The 18650-nt window shown below is 37.2% G+C and overlaps 4 protein-coding genes across 6 annotated transcripts; 3 read left to right on the forward strand and 1 right to left on the reverse strand.

Annotated features, from left to right (window-relative positions):
• Nucleotides 1-97: 97 nt before the first annotated feature.
• Nucleotides 98-2567, reverse strand: LOC132142832 (guanine nucleotide-binding protein G(I)/G(S)/G(O) subunit gamma-10-like). 2 transcript variants are annotated; one of them, XM_059553001.1, is made up of 3 exons: nucleotides 2407-2567; nucleotides 1310-1460; nucleotides 98-729 (listed from the first exon to the last, which is right to left on the reverse strand). In XM_059553001.1, exons 1-2 carry the CDS (start codon nucleotides 2497-2499, stop codon nucleotides 1335-1337), a joined length of 219 nt encoding a protein of 72 aa, XP_059408984.1. In that variant the 5' UTR covers nucleotides 2500-2567; the 3' UTR covers nucleotides 98-729; nucleotides 1310-1334. The 2 variants fall into 2 exon arrangements, with proteins under 2 accessions (XP_059408984.1, XP_059408983.1); XM_059553000.1 differs by lacking the exon at nucleotides 98-729 and having other exon boundaries at nucleotides 879-1460.
• Nucleotides 2568-3197: 630 nt separating this feature from the next.
• On the forward strand, nucleotides 3198-7778 carry LOC132142836 (cell adhesion molecule 3-like). The gene is made up of 8 exons (XM_059553009.1): nucleotides 3198-3306; nucleotides 3638-3692; nucleotides 3998-4324; nucleotides 6117-6380; nucleotides 6903-7014; nucleotides 7095-7152; nucleotides 7238-7309; nucleotides 7395-7778. Exons 1-8 carry the CDS (start codon nucleotides 3289-3291, stop codon nucleotides 7467-7469), a joined length of 981 nt encoding a protein of 326 aa, XP_059408992.1. The 5' UTR covers nucleotides 3198-3288; the 3' UTR covers nucleotides 7470-7778.
• Nucleotides 7779-10207: 2429 nt separating this feature from the next.
• Nucleotides 10208-12871, forward strand: LOC132142834 (B-cell receptor CD22-like). Of its 2 annotated transcripts, none has more exons than XM_059553005.1 (8): nucleotides 10208-10665; nucleotides 11001-11345; nucleotides 11430-11678; nucleotides 11750-12031; nucleotides 12120-12219; nucleotides 12300-12357; nucleotides 12443-12514; nucleotides 12600-12871. In XM_059553005.1, the coding sequence occupies exons 1-8, from the start codon at nucleotides 10611-10613 to the stop codon at nucleotides 12672-12674; spliced, it is 1236 nt and encodes a 411-aa protein (XP_059408988.1). In that variant the 5' UTR covers nucleotides 10208-10610; the 3' UTR covers nucleotides 12675-12871. The 2 variants fall into 2 exon arrangements, with proteins under 2 accessions (XP_059408988.1, XP_059408989.1); XM_059553006.1 differs by having other exon boundaries at nucleotides 10210-10665; nucleotides 11768-12031.
• Nucleotides 12872-14579: 1708 nt separating this feature from the next.
• On the forward strand, nucleotides 14580-15626 carry LOC132141716 (CXADR-like membrane protein). Its single transcript, XM_059551378.1, has 6 exons — nucleotides 14580-14658; nucleotides 14741-14986; nucleotides 15075-15174; nucleotides 15255-15312; nucleotides 15398-15469; nucleotides 15555-15626. The coding sequence occupies exons 1-6, from the start codon at nucleotides 14580-14582 to the stop codon at nucleotides 15624-15626; spliced, it is 627 nt and encodes a 208-aa protein (XP_059407361.1).
• Nucleotides 15627-18650: the final 3024 nt, after the last annotated feature.

The raw sequence follows: 18650 nt of genomic DNA on the forward strand, positions 1-18650 counted from the left end.
AACAACGACGTATCAGATACAAAACACACTTCACTTAAAGAACGATGCATTTAAAGGCCATTCAACAAAAGACAACAGATAAATGATCAGAAACACTTTATTTTTTTAAAGTCAGTTAAGCAAAAAGTCAGTGAAACTAGAATTTGAACATGTTCATTAAGTAGGTAATCAAGGTTTCCTCAACAGAGCACATATTGAACGTCTTCCTCATCAAACACAGCTGACTCAACTCATCAGCTCATTAGTCCAGACCTCAGATGAGCGAGGAAGACATCTAACAGTGTTTACAAATGACCTTCAAACCAAATCTTGCTGGCCATAAATTAGTAAAAGACTACAGTAGAAAAATATTCTAATAGTTTAATTTGTCCATTCCTTCCACGTAAACAAGGGAAAACTTACAATCTTCATCTTTTTGTTTTTATAAAATATGCATTACAAATAAAATAGTGTTTTGTACATAAATTTACTTTGAAAACATGGGGGTGTCATCGCTTTTACAGTTGACTGTACCATACCGTGTAAATTCAGCATTAATAAAGTTAATTAAAATAGACAGCAACTGTGCAGATATGAAATGAGTTTGAGGGAAATTAATACAGGGGAAATATTTCTTTTCTTGCTCTGCCGAGTAGTGTTTGTAGTGTTTCAGGAGGTCTTTATGGAGTAGTGTAAAGATAGAAACAGACACTTGAAGGCAGCCCCATCATCTGCAACACTTCACCAGCTCTGAAATAACAGATGTCACATAGATATTAATATATTTAAAGGAGTAGTTCATCCAAAAATGAAGATTTGCTGAAAACAGGACATCCAAGATGTAGGTGGGTTTGTTTGTTCCCAGGAACAGATCTGGAGAAAAGTAGGCCACAGCTAAATCCACAAACTCATTTATTTATAACTGTTTTTGCTTGTATACAGTGCTTGAACGGTGCATATTTCTCTCCTGATTCAGACAAGATGACTTTTTCACCAAACAATATGGATTATGGACCAGTTTGAAGGTATAAACCTCTCAATGATGGATTTGTTTCTTACAAACACACAGATTTTCACTTCACAAGACAGTAATTGATAGACTAGATTGCTTGTGGATTATTGGGATGTTTTTATCAGCTGTTTGGACTCTCATTCTGACGGCACCCATTCACTGCAAAGCATCCATCAGTGAGCAAGTGACGCAATGCCACACTGAAGAAACACTCGATGCATCTTGGATGGCCTGATAAATTTGAAAAAGATTATGACTGTGTAAGCGTTTACTAAATGCATCTACGGTGCTTTAGATGGACGGGAGTTTGTTGGTAACCTATGTGTGATCAGACAGGAGTTGTTCAGAGGAGGCCGCAGGACTTGGGCGGCCGGAAGGGGTTGTCGCTGGAGGGCACGCCCAACAGCAGCGGGTCTTTATGGGCGTTCTGCAGGCAGAAGTTCTTCAGGTCTGTGGCAGCTTGAGAAACCTACAGAGATTACAATTAAGACCACGTGTTTGTAATGATATGCATTAAGTGCACACTCCCGAGTTTTATTCCTGTCTATATTTTGAAGGTGTTTAAAAGAAGGATTCTGGACCTGAAATTCTGAAGCGTATTTAATACACAATTTGCACATTTTAACATAACATTTTAAAAGACTTTAGAACAACGGTCTTAATGTACTGTGATCAATCAACAAGTTTTTTTTTATTACCTATTCACTTGTAGTATCTTGCCCTACATTTATGGTTGAAATAAGCTTTTCTATACGTTCTGATTGCTTCTGAGCATTAAACAAATGTAAATCTGTTTCTGTCAGACAAAGTGGCATGATGTATCTATAGTTCCGGTATATTGGGTAACAATACCAGCAAACATTGCATTAATAGTGAAATTTATTGCATAGTATTATAAAGCTAAAAATAAATAAATAGATTAAAAAATAGCATTTTTATATTAAGGGGTCTTTAGAATCCTGTTGTTCTTTATGTTCAGGGTTAGCAACGCACACAAAAACTAAAAAAGTTTAGTTTGGACACAATGTTTCACGATTCTCTTTAAAGTAATATGCTCTACAATACTGTATTGAAACTAACCTCATCACTGTACCACAGCGGTCCTTCTCTGTTTGCATATATTTGCATTATTAATGAGCATGGTGAACAACATCTAACAGTTGTTTGAACTTTACGCTTAAATACGCTTCTGGTAGTGTAAAACTAGTATTAAACCCTTCTAAAAACGCATCTCGGAAAAGCCGAGACTTAAAAACTGAAACTATTAACCTACACGCGAGTTAAAACGCGTCTTAATTGTTTTGTCAACAACGGTTAGCGTTAGCACTAGCAGTAACTCAACCCGGCTAAACTCATTCATAAACTCTTAAAACCCAACACTCGTACAGGTTTATGGTTGAAGTTGACATACGTACGTTAATTCGTCGTATTTTGGCCTCCAGTCTGAGCTGTTTGACGGCTCTCTGCGCCCCAGCCACACTGCAGCTGCTCGCGTTATTGTTGGACATGATGCCCGACGGACTCCGGTCCACACTCGGAGAGAGCTCGCGCAAGTTCAGACGAACGTAACGTTACTGTACAGGCGTACTGTACACATACTGTATAGGCGTTTAAGAGCTTCTATATACACATCATACATTTGACGTTTTTAGCATTAAAGATAGAATACTAAATCTACTTTTTACCGTTTTACAAACAGAGGTTTTGTCAGATTTAACTCACTTCAGGGGACACACTTGTCTTCAAATATAAGTATCTGAACGCATGCGCAGTGTCTCGGAGACTAGTCAGACTGTGGAACCTAACTGCTTCAATTCTTTTTTTACAAGTCTAAAAGAAATTATATAAACAGGAAGTGTGTTGCTATTATTATATCATCTTTCATATTCTCTTGATAATTAAATTATGTTCCAGGCAAACACATGACATTGTGACATACACTCTCAGAAAAAAAGAGTAACTTGTCAAAAGTATTTTTTTCAAAAGTAACTTTTCCTTCTTTATCACTTCGAACAGATGCAGTCTACTCATTTTTAGAAATCATTCAAGTCCTTGTCAAAAACACTGGGAAATACATAACATAAGAAATAAGAAAAACATAAGAATGAGCAAATATGTGGTCCCTTTAGAGCAACAGTACTTTCCATAGTTATGTCACTTTAAGCTTGACCAGCAGTTTTTTCTTTCTTTAGACAGAGCATATCAAATTCTCTCCATAGTTTCACAAGGGAAGAGGATGTACGTTATTCTGGTCTTAGTCCATCTTGTTTCACCACAGTGTCTGAACTTCTACTTTAATGTTCGTCAATATCATGGTAATGTATTTCATTTTAAATCATGTTTAGTTTAAATGACTGAGATGTTTTTTTTCCCTTACATTATTCTTAACTCGTTGAAGTTACTCTTAACACTGCAATGTATTTTAGCACAAGACGTATAGTAGTAAAGAACAGCCTGGTCATTTATGGTCAGTTTAAGTCAAGCAATGATAAGAGCAGGCTGGAAACATGCTTTAATTAAGCATTTCTGTAAAAGGTTAAGGAATAATGACTACCGAATACATAATAATTACTAGTTTAATTTTCACAGTGAAGATAGATCAGATATTTTATGGAGGTTTTGCATGATAAGTCTCATGTGTTGCAGGTGTGTCCAGCTCTACTGCTTCAGTGCTTCATCTGGATCTCTCTGATGGCAAAAGGTAACATATCTGTGATGTAATAAACAGAAGACTTCTTTACAGAAGACCGTTTTCAGATAAGCAGATAACAAAGTTGCTTTACTGGCAACACATTTGCTTAAAACAACTTCTCTTAAAGCATCCTGTGTCTCTGCAGTTAAGAACAAACTTTCACATCTTGCAGTGCACTGTATACTGAAACAGTCGTCTTCTGGACCCTTTATTTTTAAGAGTGCATGTTTGGCTTTAAGGTTCATCATGGAACCATATAATGCCAATTAAGAAAAGCAAAGCAGCACTTCAGCATGCATTCTTGTGTATTGCAGGTGTGCAGAACGAGGTGACTCATATCGTCAGCAGAATGTGTGTGGTTCGGCAGTCGACGGTGCTCATACCCTGCAAACACACTTCTCCGAGCAAGCAGGTAAGAGCAGCCGAATGGCTCTATGAGAAATCACCAGAGCAGAAGGTCAGGGTCTCTCAGGACCCCGCGTTTGAAGGCCGTGTGGAGTCTGTGCAGCCTCACACAGGAAACTGCTCGCTGCTCCTGAGGGACGTGAGAAAGAGTGACGCGGGCATCTTCCGGTTTGTGCTCAGCACTGCTTCCGGACGAAACTTGACAAACAATCAGGGAATCCAGCTAGAAGTAACAGGTGAGTGATAGGTGTGAATAAAGACCTTTTGCATCTCAGTGTGAGCACTGGAGTTGAACTGTTTATACAGTATTCATTTAAGAATCAAGCACTAAACATATTGGGTTGCTTAAAACTACGCTATGCAACTTCTGATGAACAACATTTAAATAATAAGCGAGTACATGACAAGGCCATCGTCACTATGTCTCTTGAAAAGGATAAAACTATAAAAAACTCAGCCATCAGCTAGACAAACTGTCAACATGCTCTCAACAGGTAAATGATCTCTTTCTTAAAATGTCTATAGTTTTTAACTTTCAAACTGTAACTGGTTTCTTAACAGCATTTTTCGCTTTTCAGTTTAAGAGTAAGTGCGACCAGCTCTGTTCAGTTAAGGAGACCTCTTTCCCCATCTCCACTAAGTTAGTAACAAAGATGTTGAATTTATTGTTAACATTTTCTTTTTTATTAATATTACTTGGGTTTATATATAAACATAACATTGTGGAGTGCTCAGATACTACTTTTGGCCTTCATAAATATAACTGTTTTTACATGAATGGAAGGTGGTACATTGTAAATCTTTAGAGAGAAACTGCCACTCAATCACACCAAAATACACATAACGATGAACTTACAGACAGAGGATTGTGAAAATACAGCATTTCCCTGGAACTCGGTCTTCATTTCACTATTTCCTGTTTCTGTTTTTGTTTTACTTTAAGTATTTATATATGTTCAGTGTCAATTATTAATGTATTCTGCTAATAATGGTTGTTAGATCACTGTCATTCTTGCTCCAATTTCACGTAATTAAATAAAATAAAAATACCTAATTGACAACATGCTGTGGTTGTTTTTATGAAAACACTAACTGATGATATAAGATATAAGACAGGCAGATAGAGGGGGATATGTAATTAATAAACTATCATTAAAAAGGTTTTTATAGCACCACTGAGGTTCTATATACACTGTCAAAGCATGGTTCTTTAGGGAACCCTATAAAAAGGGTTCTATTTCAATTTTTTTCTGGTGCTGTTTAGAACCATTTTTAAGAGTGTACTTGTAGTTTTCTTCTTCAATCAGTCGGAGGCCAAAAGGAACATAGTGTAGCTGTAAGAAGTCTCTGAAAAAGATATTTATATTTACACCGACGATGTTTACATCTAAAGTAACTTACAGTGCATTGCATTACATTCACATCCCCTACAGTACATTCATGCATTACTCTCTAAAAAGTAATTGTTACTTAATTACTGTTGATGGAAAGTAATGCATTGCACAGAGAGCGCAGCTCAAACAAACATTTCTGGATTACATGGAAGGTGGCTAAACACTCTTCATCAATAAAACAAATCTTTTTGCTTATTAATATGGATGAATTGGATCATCAAAGGTCAGCAGCAAAGACATTTGCTAATAAAATGGCATTAAATACATGAAGGTATTTTTGTGTGTTTAACATACTTAATTACTGCAGTGTTGCATCATATTTGAGTTTGCATTTCACTGTTTTTATTCATTGTGAGTAATCTGTTTAAGTTCAGGTGTGATGAGTAAATGCATGTTCACTAACTTTAGTCTAGACTACAGAAAACATCATGTTTACACAGTGCACACAATGCTTCTGCACTTGTGATTTCTCTCTGTATGGGAAAGAATAGGAAGACAAAGTAACTTCCATTACTAATTTGAAAAAGTAATTCAAACATTTCGTTGTAAATGAAAAAGTAATGAGCTAATAGTAACTTAATAAGTAATCTGATGTCACGCACACATATCAAGGATAGACTTGTTTCTGGTTCAGATGCGGAGCTGGAGGTAAAGACCGAGTCTGATGTTGTGATGGAGGGAGACTTGATCATGTTTGTCTGTGGTTCATGCATCCCTTCCATGACTGTACCAACCTACATTTGGAAGAAAGATGGGCAACTGCACAGTCAACACCATGGGGACAACATACTTGTGTTGGAGTCTGTCGAGCTGAAGGACGGAGGCCGATATTCCTGCAGCTTAAGCAGTCATGAGGGACTGAGATCCACATCTGTTGAAGTCACTGTTAGACCTGGATGTAAGATAGCTGAGAGCTTTACTTTGAAACATCTCACGTGTTCTTCATAATTAAATTACAGTTCTTCCACAGGGAAAAATATAATGCTTACAAAGCCATTGCAGTGAACATGTTTCGAGTTGATTACAACTGTGTATGTTTTCCTGATTTTCATTTCACACTTGTTTGTCTGTTTAGATCCTCCAAAGAGCATCTCGGTGTCCATCAGTCCGTCTGGTGTAATAGTGGAGGGAGATTCAGTGTCTCTGAGCTGCAATAGTGATGCAAAACCAGCTGCAGAAATCAGTTGGTTTAAAGAAGGAAAGGCTTTAGAATCTGTAAGAATCTACAGTGTCTCAAACATCAACTCTAATCACAGTGGAGAATACATGTGCAGAGCCAGAAATAAATACGGAGAGAGATACTCTGATGTAGTGATGCTGAATGTGATGTGTAAGTGAACACTAGTGCAAGAACTGAGAACAGATCCTCTAGTGTGTTTTGTGACTGATGGTCATGAATGTCATTTCTTTTATATTTTAGATGCGGCTGAAGAAAGCCGCTCAGCTCTGATCTGGGTCGTGGGGGGGATCTCTGCAGCTGTTGTCCTGATGTCTGTGATTCTGATGGTCTTCATCGGGCTCTTGATCAGAAGGTGAAGGAGACTCTGTGTCTGAACTGTTAGAAAGATTCAGAGTCAGTTTGTGTTGATGTTCATTTCTTCTCCTCTCTCAGGAAACGAGCGACTCCATCAGAAGAGCAAAACCCCAGAGGATCAGCACACAGTAAGACGGTGTGTAGATCTCCTCATGTCTCTTCTCATCTGTGTCTGTCAGTTCTGGAGGGAGAATTAATCTCTCATCATTGTGTGTCATCAGCCGGGGGCTCCTGAGGACACCTACATGACCCTTGACCCCAAGTCCAGATGTTCTGAATACGACACACTGGATGTGAGTTACTCTGCTGTTGCTGTTCATCATGTGGATGTTTAACATCAGATCTTATTAGTGATGAATATGTTCACTTCTTCTCCAGAATATGAAGAGATCCAGTGAAAACACAGACGACCCTGCAGCTCAGGAAGCTACGTATGAAGACATTGACAACTAATTAATTCACGATAATTCATGTCTCTTTTTTTTTTAGTTATTGATTTTCTCCTATAGATTCACGTATAACATTAGTAAGATTTCCACTCTCCCTGGCTTTGAATTAAACATGTTACTCTTTATAGTGTTACTCGCAGTGTTACACCCAGATCAACATGAAAAAAAAAACACTCATATTTAGCCTGTAAAGAAATCTAGATTTAGTCAGCAAGTTTCTACGTAAGCAGAAAGAAACAGGAAGATTAAATCAGATTACAGGAAGGGTTATGGCATTTGCATAAAGGATTATGATGTCAAAATTATGCATGCATGAATCGTGCACAATAAAGCCAGTAACAGGGATTTAGAAAATGAATCAACTGTGATTTCATGTCGACTATGTAATAATAAATGCATTGCAGTTACATCGACCTGCCTCCAGATCTCTGGTCAGGTGTGAGTGATACAGAGTACATTGCAAAATAAATAAAGATTACCTTATTTTTATATTTGTTTGTACTCTATTTGAATTTGACTTTGTATTTATGTTGCATTTCTGGAGTGGTTTTGTGGTTTGAGGTTGTGTTGAGGAGTATTTACTCAAGATATCCAATGGAAATTTTTACTCCCAGATGCTTGTCACTGAAGGAGTTGCATGATGCTCACAATTTTTGTAACAGCAGCATTAATATATGGTAGAAAGAAAAAGAGGAAGCATCACGATGACATTCAGAGTTTATGTGTTCATCAGTGGATGTCACACTAGTGTTTCAGTAGTATTTCAGTGTTCTCTCATTAGAAAAATGTCTATTATGTGCTCTCTATGCATTTTCTCTGTTTTCTTGTATCTTGACATGGCCATCTTGAAAACAAGGTGCTTGTGTGTCCTTCAAGAAGTTCACATACAGCGTATATTTATGTTGAATCTACATTCGTGTCATGTGACTGGAGGAGGAGCATGTTCCACTCACACAGAGGAAATACAGACAGGAAATGACAATATCTTAGAGACAACGTTTCCCACTGTCCAGTTTGATCAGCTCTTATTATGAAATATGAGCCCTGCAGGTTACAGTGAATCAAGGTAGGACAGCTGATGAGTTATTTCTTATTAGTCATATTATTTCCTATTTCTTTCATTCATTTATTGTATTTTTTCTTTATCATTTGGTTATGACTCTTTAGCATTAAAAGTTCTTTATATCAGTAGTGTGAGTTATAATACTTGTTTTTGTGATTCACATGCTAGCTACTGTCTTGCCTGAACAATGTGCTTAAAGAGTTGTCTTAGAAAGTGAAGTGTAGTGCACTGAGTGTACTTTAGTCCCTCCGCTGTAAGAGCTGCACAAACAAGGTCCGCAGAACTGAGAAATGCTAATACTTGCTATATTCGTTCAGAGGGTTTAAAACCACAATTGCTATCCGTTGGGTGTAGTCTGCTAGCCATGTCAAACTGTTCACAAAGTGTCTATGACATTTAGACTTACACTATCTAATGACAATATCTGTACATTTTACAATAAGAGTAAATAAATAAAAAGTGCTAAGTTTCTATAGGGGTGCTCTTCTGCTCTGTGAGAGGACATGATCGGTTCACTTAGTTTTGTCGTGGCCGCGAAATAATAGGGTAATGAAAAAAAAAAAATTATATATAACATTTAGATATAAGATTAACATTTATGTTTTGGACTTAGCATTTACATTTAGATTTAACATTTAAATTTAAAATGAAGATTTAGATTTACCTTTAATACTTTATTGTAATATAGTAAAAAATATATGTATTAAATGTAATTATTACAAATATTTTTTAAGTAGTAAAAATATTTTATTAAGCTTATTTTTTGTAAATCTTGCACAAATGTATTTGTTTTGTAGTTAAATCTGACCAGTTTTTCTTACACATTTTATTTTACAAATGGTGCCCCATAATAGCCTCATCAGAAAGTTTTATTTGTAAATGAAAACACAACAGGGTCATTTATCATTTATCTGACAATTATGCCTATAAAGTTTTGACATAATCTGATGATAAATGAGCGTGTTGTGTTTCTATTAATTCATTCATTATTATAACAATTATTCATTCAATTTATTATTTATTGATGATAAACTTTGTAGCGGCCTCTCTGATATATTGATCAAGACACAGAGAGTTTCAAACGGGTGTAAATTTATTTTATTTCTTCTCATGAACACCGTGAAAACTACAGAACAAACAGAAGAAATACAAATTGCTTCTATGTAGTTTCACAGGTAATTCACACATAAATCATGTTCACGTATTAATCATGTTTACACCCAATAAAAATCATTTTAACAAATGACCAATATGAAATATGAAATGTATTTTTAAGCCTTCATGACAAATGAAATATCAAATGCTTCTTTTAAATAAAACACAATATAGTATAGTTGTTTACAGAAAGAATATATGTTTTTATATTGATGACATGTGCAATAAACAAATGAAGTATTGACATTCTCATTCCTTTTCCTTAAACAATAGCCAAGGCATATGGTTATTATAATAATTGAATAATGAAATATTTTCTACAGTATAATAAATAATATGATAATTTCGTAAGTCAAAATGAAATATGAATGATTCCATCTCTGATAATCCCGGGTTGCTATGGTCACGCAGGTTTGTTTAAGTATTAAACTCGTGGCCACGAGAAATGGATGTTGTTCCCTCAACATTACTCAACATCCCACGACATGAGGATGTCATTACCTCGACAAAATGATCATGTGGCCACGACGAAACTAAGGGAACCGATCATGTCCTCTCACAGGCACCGTACTTAAGGGATCCCTCTGCTCCTCTGTTTCTTTTCCTTTATCTCGCATCTAACATGATATGCTCAGAGATTTGTTACACTCAGATTATTGAAGATAGATTTTGCAATTTACACTATGATATATTCATTTACTTGTTTATTAGTAAAAGTTGGTTGCATTTCTTTCAAATTTAATCTAGAATTTTGTGTCTGGTATCCGACCTGTTACTGGATAAAAATACTCTTTCTTCATCAGTCTTTGTCTTCCTGGCTCTCTGCATCAAATATAAACTGACTGATGGTTACTAAATGATCAGAATGTATTTGCCTGAAACCATAGACTTCAATCTCATATATTTGAAACTTTAATACTTTTCTCAATGTTTTTCAGAATGTTTTGTCTTTTCTCTCTGGTTTCTCTGCTGCTGATTCCTGGTGAGTCAGTCACAAATTCTCGTTTTAAGTTGTTTTGCTCAGGAGATGAGACTGTTACAAACATGTCCACGGTGCCCAGTTTATATTCTACTCTTGTTTTATTTTGTGTTTGGATGCTTATAATAAATTGAAAGAAAAACTGATGAGTAAAGTTTCTGTGTTTAAAAAACTATTTATTATGGAAATCAAAGCAATCAGAGAGACGGACGATATGGGTACTTCTGAAGTTGATTTCTCTTGTGGAGAAAAAAGTGGAAATAAAAACACAAATATAATCTATCTTTTAAGAGATGAATATGCATTTAATCTGTATTTTCCTGTTTTATATTTCCCAGTGATCTGCAACAAGGGATGGGATATTAACTACTCCAGTAAGACAAAATGTGCTCTAAAGGGTTCAACAGTAACTGTATCAGGCACTTATAAACACCCAAATCATCTCACAGTGACAGAGATATTCTGGACTGTAAACCCATCTAAACGACAGGGTATCAATCTGATGACTCTTCCAGATTACAGAGACAGAGTTCAGTACTTCCCGAATAAAGAAGACAGAATGTTCTTTCTCAAACTCAGTAATGTGACACATGAAGATGAAGGAATGTACTGCATCAGAATCCTGGCAGGTGTAGAAGATCAAAGATTTCTGGGTTATCCTGGGATTGAGCTCAATGTGACAGGTACAGTCAAACTAATATTACACTCACAGATTAGACTCTGTTCTTTCATATGAAACATGAAACATGTTTTCTCCATGATTTCAGAGCTCAGAGTGGAGATTCCTGCAGAGATCATTGAGGGAGCATCACCTGTTTTATTTTGTAGGACCACCTGTGACCTATCAGATAAAACAGACTTCACCTGGTATAAAAATGGCAAGCGTTTATCAGAATCGATCGTCTCAGATCAGCTGTTGCTGCGGTCGGTCAGCAGAGATGATACGGGAAACTACAGCTGTGCACTGAGAGATCAGAAACATCTGTCGTCTCCTGCCGTCACTCTCAGCGTCAGATGTACGTCAAGACTTGAGCTTCATATCAGACAACATTCAGTTCAGACTGATCAAATGAAGGACTGTGAGAAGTATTTTTATATTTTTCAGATCCTCCACAGAGCGTCTCGGTGTCCATCAGTCCGTCTGGTGTAATAGTGGAGGGAGATTCAGTGACTCTGAGCTGCAGCAGTGATTCAAACCCTCCTGCTCTCATCTTCAGATGGTTTAAGGAGAATCAAAGCTCAGCTGTTGGATCTAGACAGAGTTTCATCATCTCCAGCTTCAACTCCAGTCACAGCGGACGCTACTCTTGTGAGGCTCAGAATCAACACGGATCTCAGAGATCAGACTCTGTTTCAGTCGCTGTTGAAGGTGAGAATCATCTCTGTTGATCCCAGTCAGCTCGTCGTCTGAATATAAAGAGTAATAGTTTTTCTTCCTCTGATCTGCACGGCTGAAGAAAGCCGCTCAGCTCTGATCTGGGTCGTGGGGGGGATCTCTGCAGCTGTTGTCCTGATGTCTGTGATTCTGATGGTCTTCATCGGGCTCTTGATCAGAAGGTGAAGGAGACTCTGTGTCTGAACTGTTAGAAAGATTCAGAGTCAGTTTGTGTTGATGTCCATTTCTTCTCCTCTCTCAGGAAACGAGCGACTCCATCAGAAGAGCAAAACCCCAGAGGATCAGCACACAGTAAGACGGTGTGTAGATCTCCTCATGTCTCTTCTCATCTGTGTCTGTCAGTTCTGGAGGGAGAATTAATCTCTCATCATTGTGTGTCATCAGCCGGGGGCTCCTGAGGACACCTACATGACCCTTGACCCCAAGTCCAGATGTTCTGAATACGACACACTGGATGTGAGTTACTCTGCTGTTGCTGTTCATCATGTGGATGTTTAACATCAGATCTTATTAGTGATGAATATGTTCACTTCTTCTCCAGAATATGAAGAGATCCTGTGAAAACACAGACGACCCTGAAGCTCAGGATCCTACATATTATAACTCTGACAAATGATTAATACACAATTTGGCATTTTTTTAATAATCAATTTTCTCTGGCTTAGAATTAAACATGTTGCTATTTGCTTTTGTGCTTTTAAAAAACACAATTTTCTCTATTATTTTGTAATCTGTGTGATTTTGCAAACTTGTAGAAGTTCAGAATAAGCTGATTTTACAGGTTAGAAAGTTACAGTAGATACTCAGAAAGTTACAAAATGTTTTCATAGTACGCAAAACACAAGCAAAATATGATTTGTCAAAATGAGGTTTTACAGTGTTGTAATTACGGTGGCTCCAAACGCCAGAGCTTTATTTTATTATATTTTATATTATTTTTGTTTACTTTTTGTGTTGCTTGCAGTATTGATAAATGCACACAGTGTTTGCATTGTTAACTGCGGACTGCTTGGATTTTGGCATCTTAACTGTGACTTTACCTGTATTTGATCCTTAACTTGGCTTGGTTTAGTTTTTTTACTTGACTTGGTGTGTTTAGATGTTACTGTTTTTGACAATAAAATAATTAAGTATGACAATTGTTTTGTTTCATAACATGTTCTCTTCTCTTTTTGACCAGTGATAAACAAAAATATGTAGGCTACAAATACCATTATTGTAAAAGAGGTAATCTAGATTTCTTCAAACCCATGTATTTTCAGTCTGTCCTGTAGATGTATCGTCAGGTCGGTGAGCTGCAGAGGTGTGAGGAGCGGGGCTGTCCGCGGTGCTGGTCTCTCGCTCATCAACTCTCCTCAGAGTCTCCTTGAAGTCAATAAACCTGTTTGAACAGAAGGAAGGTGCAATGCATAAATAGTAAAAATGCAATAAATACAGTTATCCACAATTAATTTGTTTGCATTTCACTCTGGATTTATTTGGCATGTCTAGAGTTATTTATTGAAGCGGTGTTGAATATTTAATCAAGAAGTCTTTTAGAAACTAATTTTCACAGATGCATGTCACTGAATGTGTTGCATGCTGCTCACAACTTTTGCAACAGCAGTATTAACATGGAAAGGAAAAGGGAAGCGACGCACAGGCTGGCACAGAAGTGTTGTGTTCATCAGTGGGTGGCACAGCTGTGTTTCAGTAGTATTTCAGTGTTCTCTCATTAGAGGAAAAATCTCACATAGCTCGTGTTTGCGTAGAATCTGTTTTAGTGTTGCGTGATTTGAGCAGGAGCATTTTTCACTCACACGGAGGAAATGAAGAGAGAAAGTGAAGGACAAAGCAGGCCTGACATTTCTTAGACATTTGAAGCCAAGGTAGTACAGTTCTTTATATTTTTAAAATGGATTAACCCACAGTTTTAGTACAGACTGACTGATTGCTGTTGTGAAAATAAAGAATAGGCTAACGTATGTATCTGTCTGAGACCATGCAAACACATTTCAGTCTTATATCTGTGTAATTTCATCTTTCAGAATGTTTCGTCTTTTCTCTCTGATTTCTCTGCTTGTGATTCCAGGTGAGTCTGAACCTAAAGCTTGTTTTATTTAAGGTTATTGTTACTAAACACACAAAATGTCCACAATTCCTGACTGATATGTTGATCTTGTTTTATTTAATCTTTTGGCTGTTTACTGTAAGTTGAATATGATACAACAGAGAATGAAATACATTTCAAAATCTATGTTTTCTTGTTTTATATTTTACAGTGATTTGCAGGCAGGGTTGGCATGTTAAATACTCCAGTGTGAAGAAATGTGCTCTAAAGGGTTCAACAATACATTTATCAGGCACTTTTAAACACCCAGAAAATCTCACTGTGACACAGAAGTTTTTGACCATAAACGTTAGTGGTGAATCCATCAATGTGTTGAATCATATACATTACAGAGACAGAGTTCAGTTCTTCCAGAATAAAGAAGGATTGTTCTTTCTCAAACTCAGTAATGTGACACACAGAGATGAAGGAATGTACTGCCTCAAAATCCTGACAGATGTAGAAAAACAAGGATATCTGTTTTATCCTGGGCCTGAGCTCAAAGTGACAGGTACAGTCAAACTATTTCACTCACACATTTTACTCTGTTCTTTGATATACATGTAAATATATATATTTTCTCCATGATTCAGAGCTCAGAGTGGAGGTTCCTGCAGAGATCATTGAGGGAGCATCAGCTGTTTTATTTTGTAGGACCACCTGTGACCTCTCAGGTCTGACCTTCAGATGGTTTAAGGAGAATCAAAGCTCAGCTGTTGGATCTAGACAGAGTTTCATCATCTCCAGCTTCAACTCCAGTCACAGCGGACGCTACTCTTGTGAGGCTCAGAATCAACACGGATCTCAGAGATCAGACTCTGTTTCAGTCGCTGTTGAAGGTGAGAATCATCTCTGTTGATCCCAGTCAGCTCGTCGTCTGAATATAAAGAGTAATAGTTTTTCTTCCTCTGATCTGCACGGCTGAAGAAAGCCGCTCAGCTCTGATCTGGGTCGTGGGGGGGATCTCTGCAGCTGTTGTCCTGATGTCTGTGATTCTGATGGTCTTCATCGGGCTCTTGATCAGAAGGTGAAGGAGACTCTGTGTCTGAACTGTTAGAAAGATTCAGAGTCAGTTTGTGTTGATGTCCATTTCTTCTCCTCTCTCAGGAAACGAGCGACTCCATCAGAAGAGCAAAACCCCAGAGGATCAGCACACAGTAAGACGGTGTGTAGATCTCCTCATGTCTCTTCTCATCTGTGTCTGTCAGTTCTGGAGGGAGAATTAATCTCTCATCATTGTGTGTCATCAGCCGGGGGCTCCTGAGGACACCTACATGACCCTTGACCCCAAGTCCAGATGTTCTGAATACGACACACTGGATGTGAGTTACTCTGCTGTTGCTGTTCATCATGTGGATGTTTAACATCAGATCTTATTAGTGATGAATATGTTCACTTCTTCTCCAGAATATGAAGAGATCCTGTGAAAACACAGACGACCCTGAAGCTCAGGAGGCTGCGTATGAAGACATTGTTTAATAATGAGAATTTTTTTTTTTTTTTCAGATTTAATTGGACAGTTTTAAATGTTATAAATGTAAAAAAAAATGTTTGGGGTGGGGATAAATTAAACACGATCTGCGATGACGTCATAATCATGTTGCACTGTGGATATGCATATGAAGCAGACTATATAAATGCATATGAATGCAAACTTCTCTCGTCCACTTGACAGATTGTAATGAGCTTCAAGATGGCGTCAAGGATTCCTCCTAGGGGAAGTGCTTAGGGAAGTTCGCAAGTGCGTGTCTAAAAGAGAACTTGGAACGCAGCCCATATAAACTTCCCTCCTCCACTTGATGAAGTTGTATGCACTTCAAAATAGCAGCGGGGATTCCTTCGAGAGCATGTGCCTGGAGACGTTTGTGAGTGCATGTCTAAAAGTGGAGTAGAACGCAGCCCAAGCTGTTTCTAAGAACAGACTTATGTTCTCATGGAGAGCATGTGTTGTCAGGTTACCTAGAAAGAACGAACTCGGAAGAACACGAGAACACAGATCGCATCTTTGTGAGAGCTGAGATGCTCTGTGATCTAATTGATCAAGAGTCCCAGAACATTATAAGGAGCGAGACACAGTAAATAACATCACAAACTATGTCATATTAAAACATTTATTTCAGATTATTATAGACAATACTTTCGTAGTATTTATATTATTTGTTTTACCATATATATTTGTAAAAATGATTAGGTGCATGTATATTTAATGTTAGCTATATTTTGTCAATGTAAAAATTATCAGTTCAAAATTGTACCAATAGAATGTAGCCTATGACAGGCTTTTCCCCCAGGCCTTTATCACTTTATTAAAATTATGCAAAACAAAATGACACTTTTTATTTTCAGGAGCCGTTGCGGATTTACAAGCTTTCAGTAAGAAGTTTAGAAGCTCACAGGCTTCCGTACATCATCCAAGTACTCCTCGCTGCAGACTGTAGCGCGGCGACGTCACGTATGTACGTGACGTGAGTTTACCGCGCATGCGCAGTAACGTATATGTATTTAACGTAAATACGATTGTGCGCCGTACTGGCTGTCATTAATGCGCATATCCAGGTTCATTCACTTCCGGATGTTCGTAAGGTATGGTGGATATGAGATATTACTTTTGGTTTCTTAAAAATTTGCGTTTAAATTGCTTTTAATTGTAAGAATGCTTTGGTCATAATCATAGAGAGTGTCATTGCAAATGTGTGCGACTTCAAACACTTATGACATGTTTTATGATATAGTATTCGAATGCTGGTCTTTCAAAGTCTTATTTAGCCTAAAATGAACCATTAAAGATGTCTTAAAATAGAGCAGAAATACTTTATTAATGTTAGTAAAGCCATTCCCTTATGAAACAAAAATATATTGCAGTATATTGGAAAATATCATGTAATATATTAGGCATATATTCTTATATATGGGATTTAATATTTATTTTTTCCAATATATTGCAATATATTGAAAGCGGCAATCATTTGTATATTTTGCAATATATTATATGTATATAATGATGATATATGTATCATCAATATATTATTCAATGTATTCAAATATATAATATATTAGAAAATAAAAAGGGAAAATAATATATTACAATATATCACAATATTGGTAAATTTATTTTCCTTTCGTAAGGGTTGATGGTTGCAAGCATTGCAAAAAAAAATCATATTTGTAATCTTTTTCATTAACATTATCAAAGATTGAGATACTGTAACTCATGTATTGTTCATTGTTAGTTCATGTTAATTAATACATTAACTAGTGTTTACCAATGACACCTTATTGTAAAGTGTTACCTCTTAAACTGACCTTCATATGTCTTAATATGACTTTTTGGGGACATTGTCAGTGAGAAGAAATTAAGAGAAGAAGAGACCCACTTCATGTGGCTAGAGTACTGTACTTATCTGTTTTTCTTTCTCTGACAGACTGTATAGCCCTCAACTCTAACATTTTCAAATTGAAAAAAACTTCAAACTTTCAGGCCATGCTTTCTCAAGCCAAGCCAACCTAAATTTTGACTTGAGAAAATGTATTAATTTAGTTGATGTTAATGCTGGTTATAATTTAATCTCTTAGGTAGTTTACAGACAAAGCAAATAACATTTTTTCTAACACCATGCTATAATATATTTAAAAATACATTTAAAATATTTTCCTTGTATGGCTCTTCTGCCTTTATTCAAAATGATTTAATATTGCTTTAGTGTTGTTTGTTCTTTTATGTAAATTAGGTGTGGGGAACTGGAGTGCATTGTCTGAACAATACAACCTGAGTGTCCGGCCGTCATGTTCTCTGACCCAGTGCCTCCGGTGCAGTGAGATATTTAAAGACTGTCCACCTGTGTGTGAGGAATCGCAGGAGGAGAGTCCTGTGTGGGCTTTATCCATTCAAAGAATTTGAGGGCTACTGCTTGACTTATTGTTTTATCAGTGATGGAGGTGAATTTCAGATTTTTTTTTTCTTGTGTCATGTCTATAGTTGTTACAGCTGAGGTAGTGCTAAACGTAAAATAAAGTGCGAGATGAGGATCTGGAACAAAATAAGGAGTGTACTGATGAAGACGGAGAATACAGACAATATACAAGATTTACATTTAGCATTAACATACAGATGTAGCTTTGACACATAGGTTAGGATACGATCAACAACGATATACATCGACAACGCTAAACAACGACAATCACGGACGAGGAGGAACTGAACAGAATGGGTATTAATACACACAGAAGGTAATGAGGGAACAGGAGACAGGTGAGGATCAATCAATTAACTAAAACAAGAAAAGGAAGATGATCAAATAAGGAAACGTGACAGTTCGCCCCCTCCCGGAACGGTGCGTCCTCGCACCGCAAGAGGAATACCAGCGGAGGGAGGGTGGGGGTTCTGGAGGCGGGCGAGGAGCAGGCCAGGAGCAGGTGACGATGGAGCAAGGAGGTAGGGACCAGGGCGGAGTGGATGGAGGGAGGAGCCCGGAGCAGGAGGAGCCAGATGGTCCACCAGAGACC

Source organism: Carassius carassius, chromosome 6, assembly GCF_963082965.1.
Source record: "Carassius carassius chromosome 6, fCarCar2.1, whole genome shotgun sequence".
NCBI lineage: Eukaryota > Metazoa > Chordata > Actinopteri > Cypriniformes > Cyprinidae > Carassius > Carassius carassius.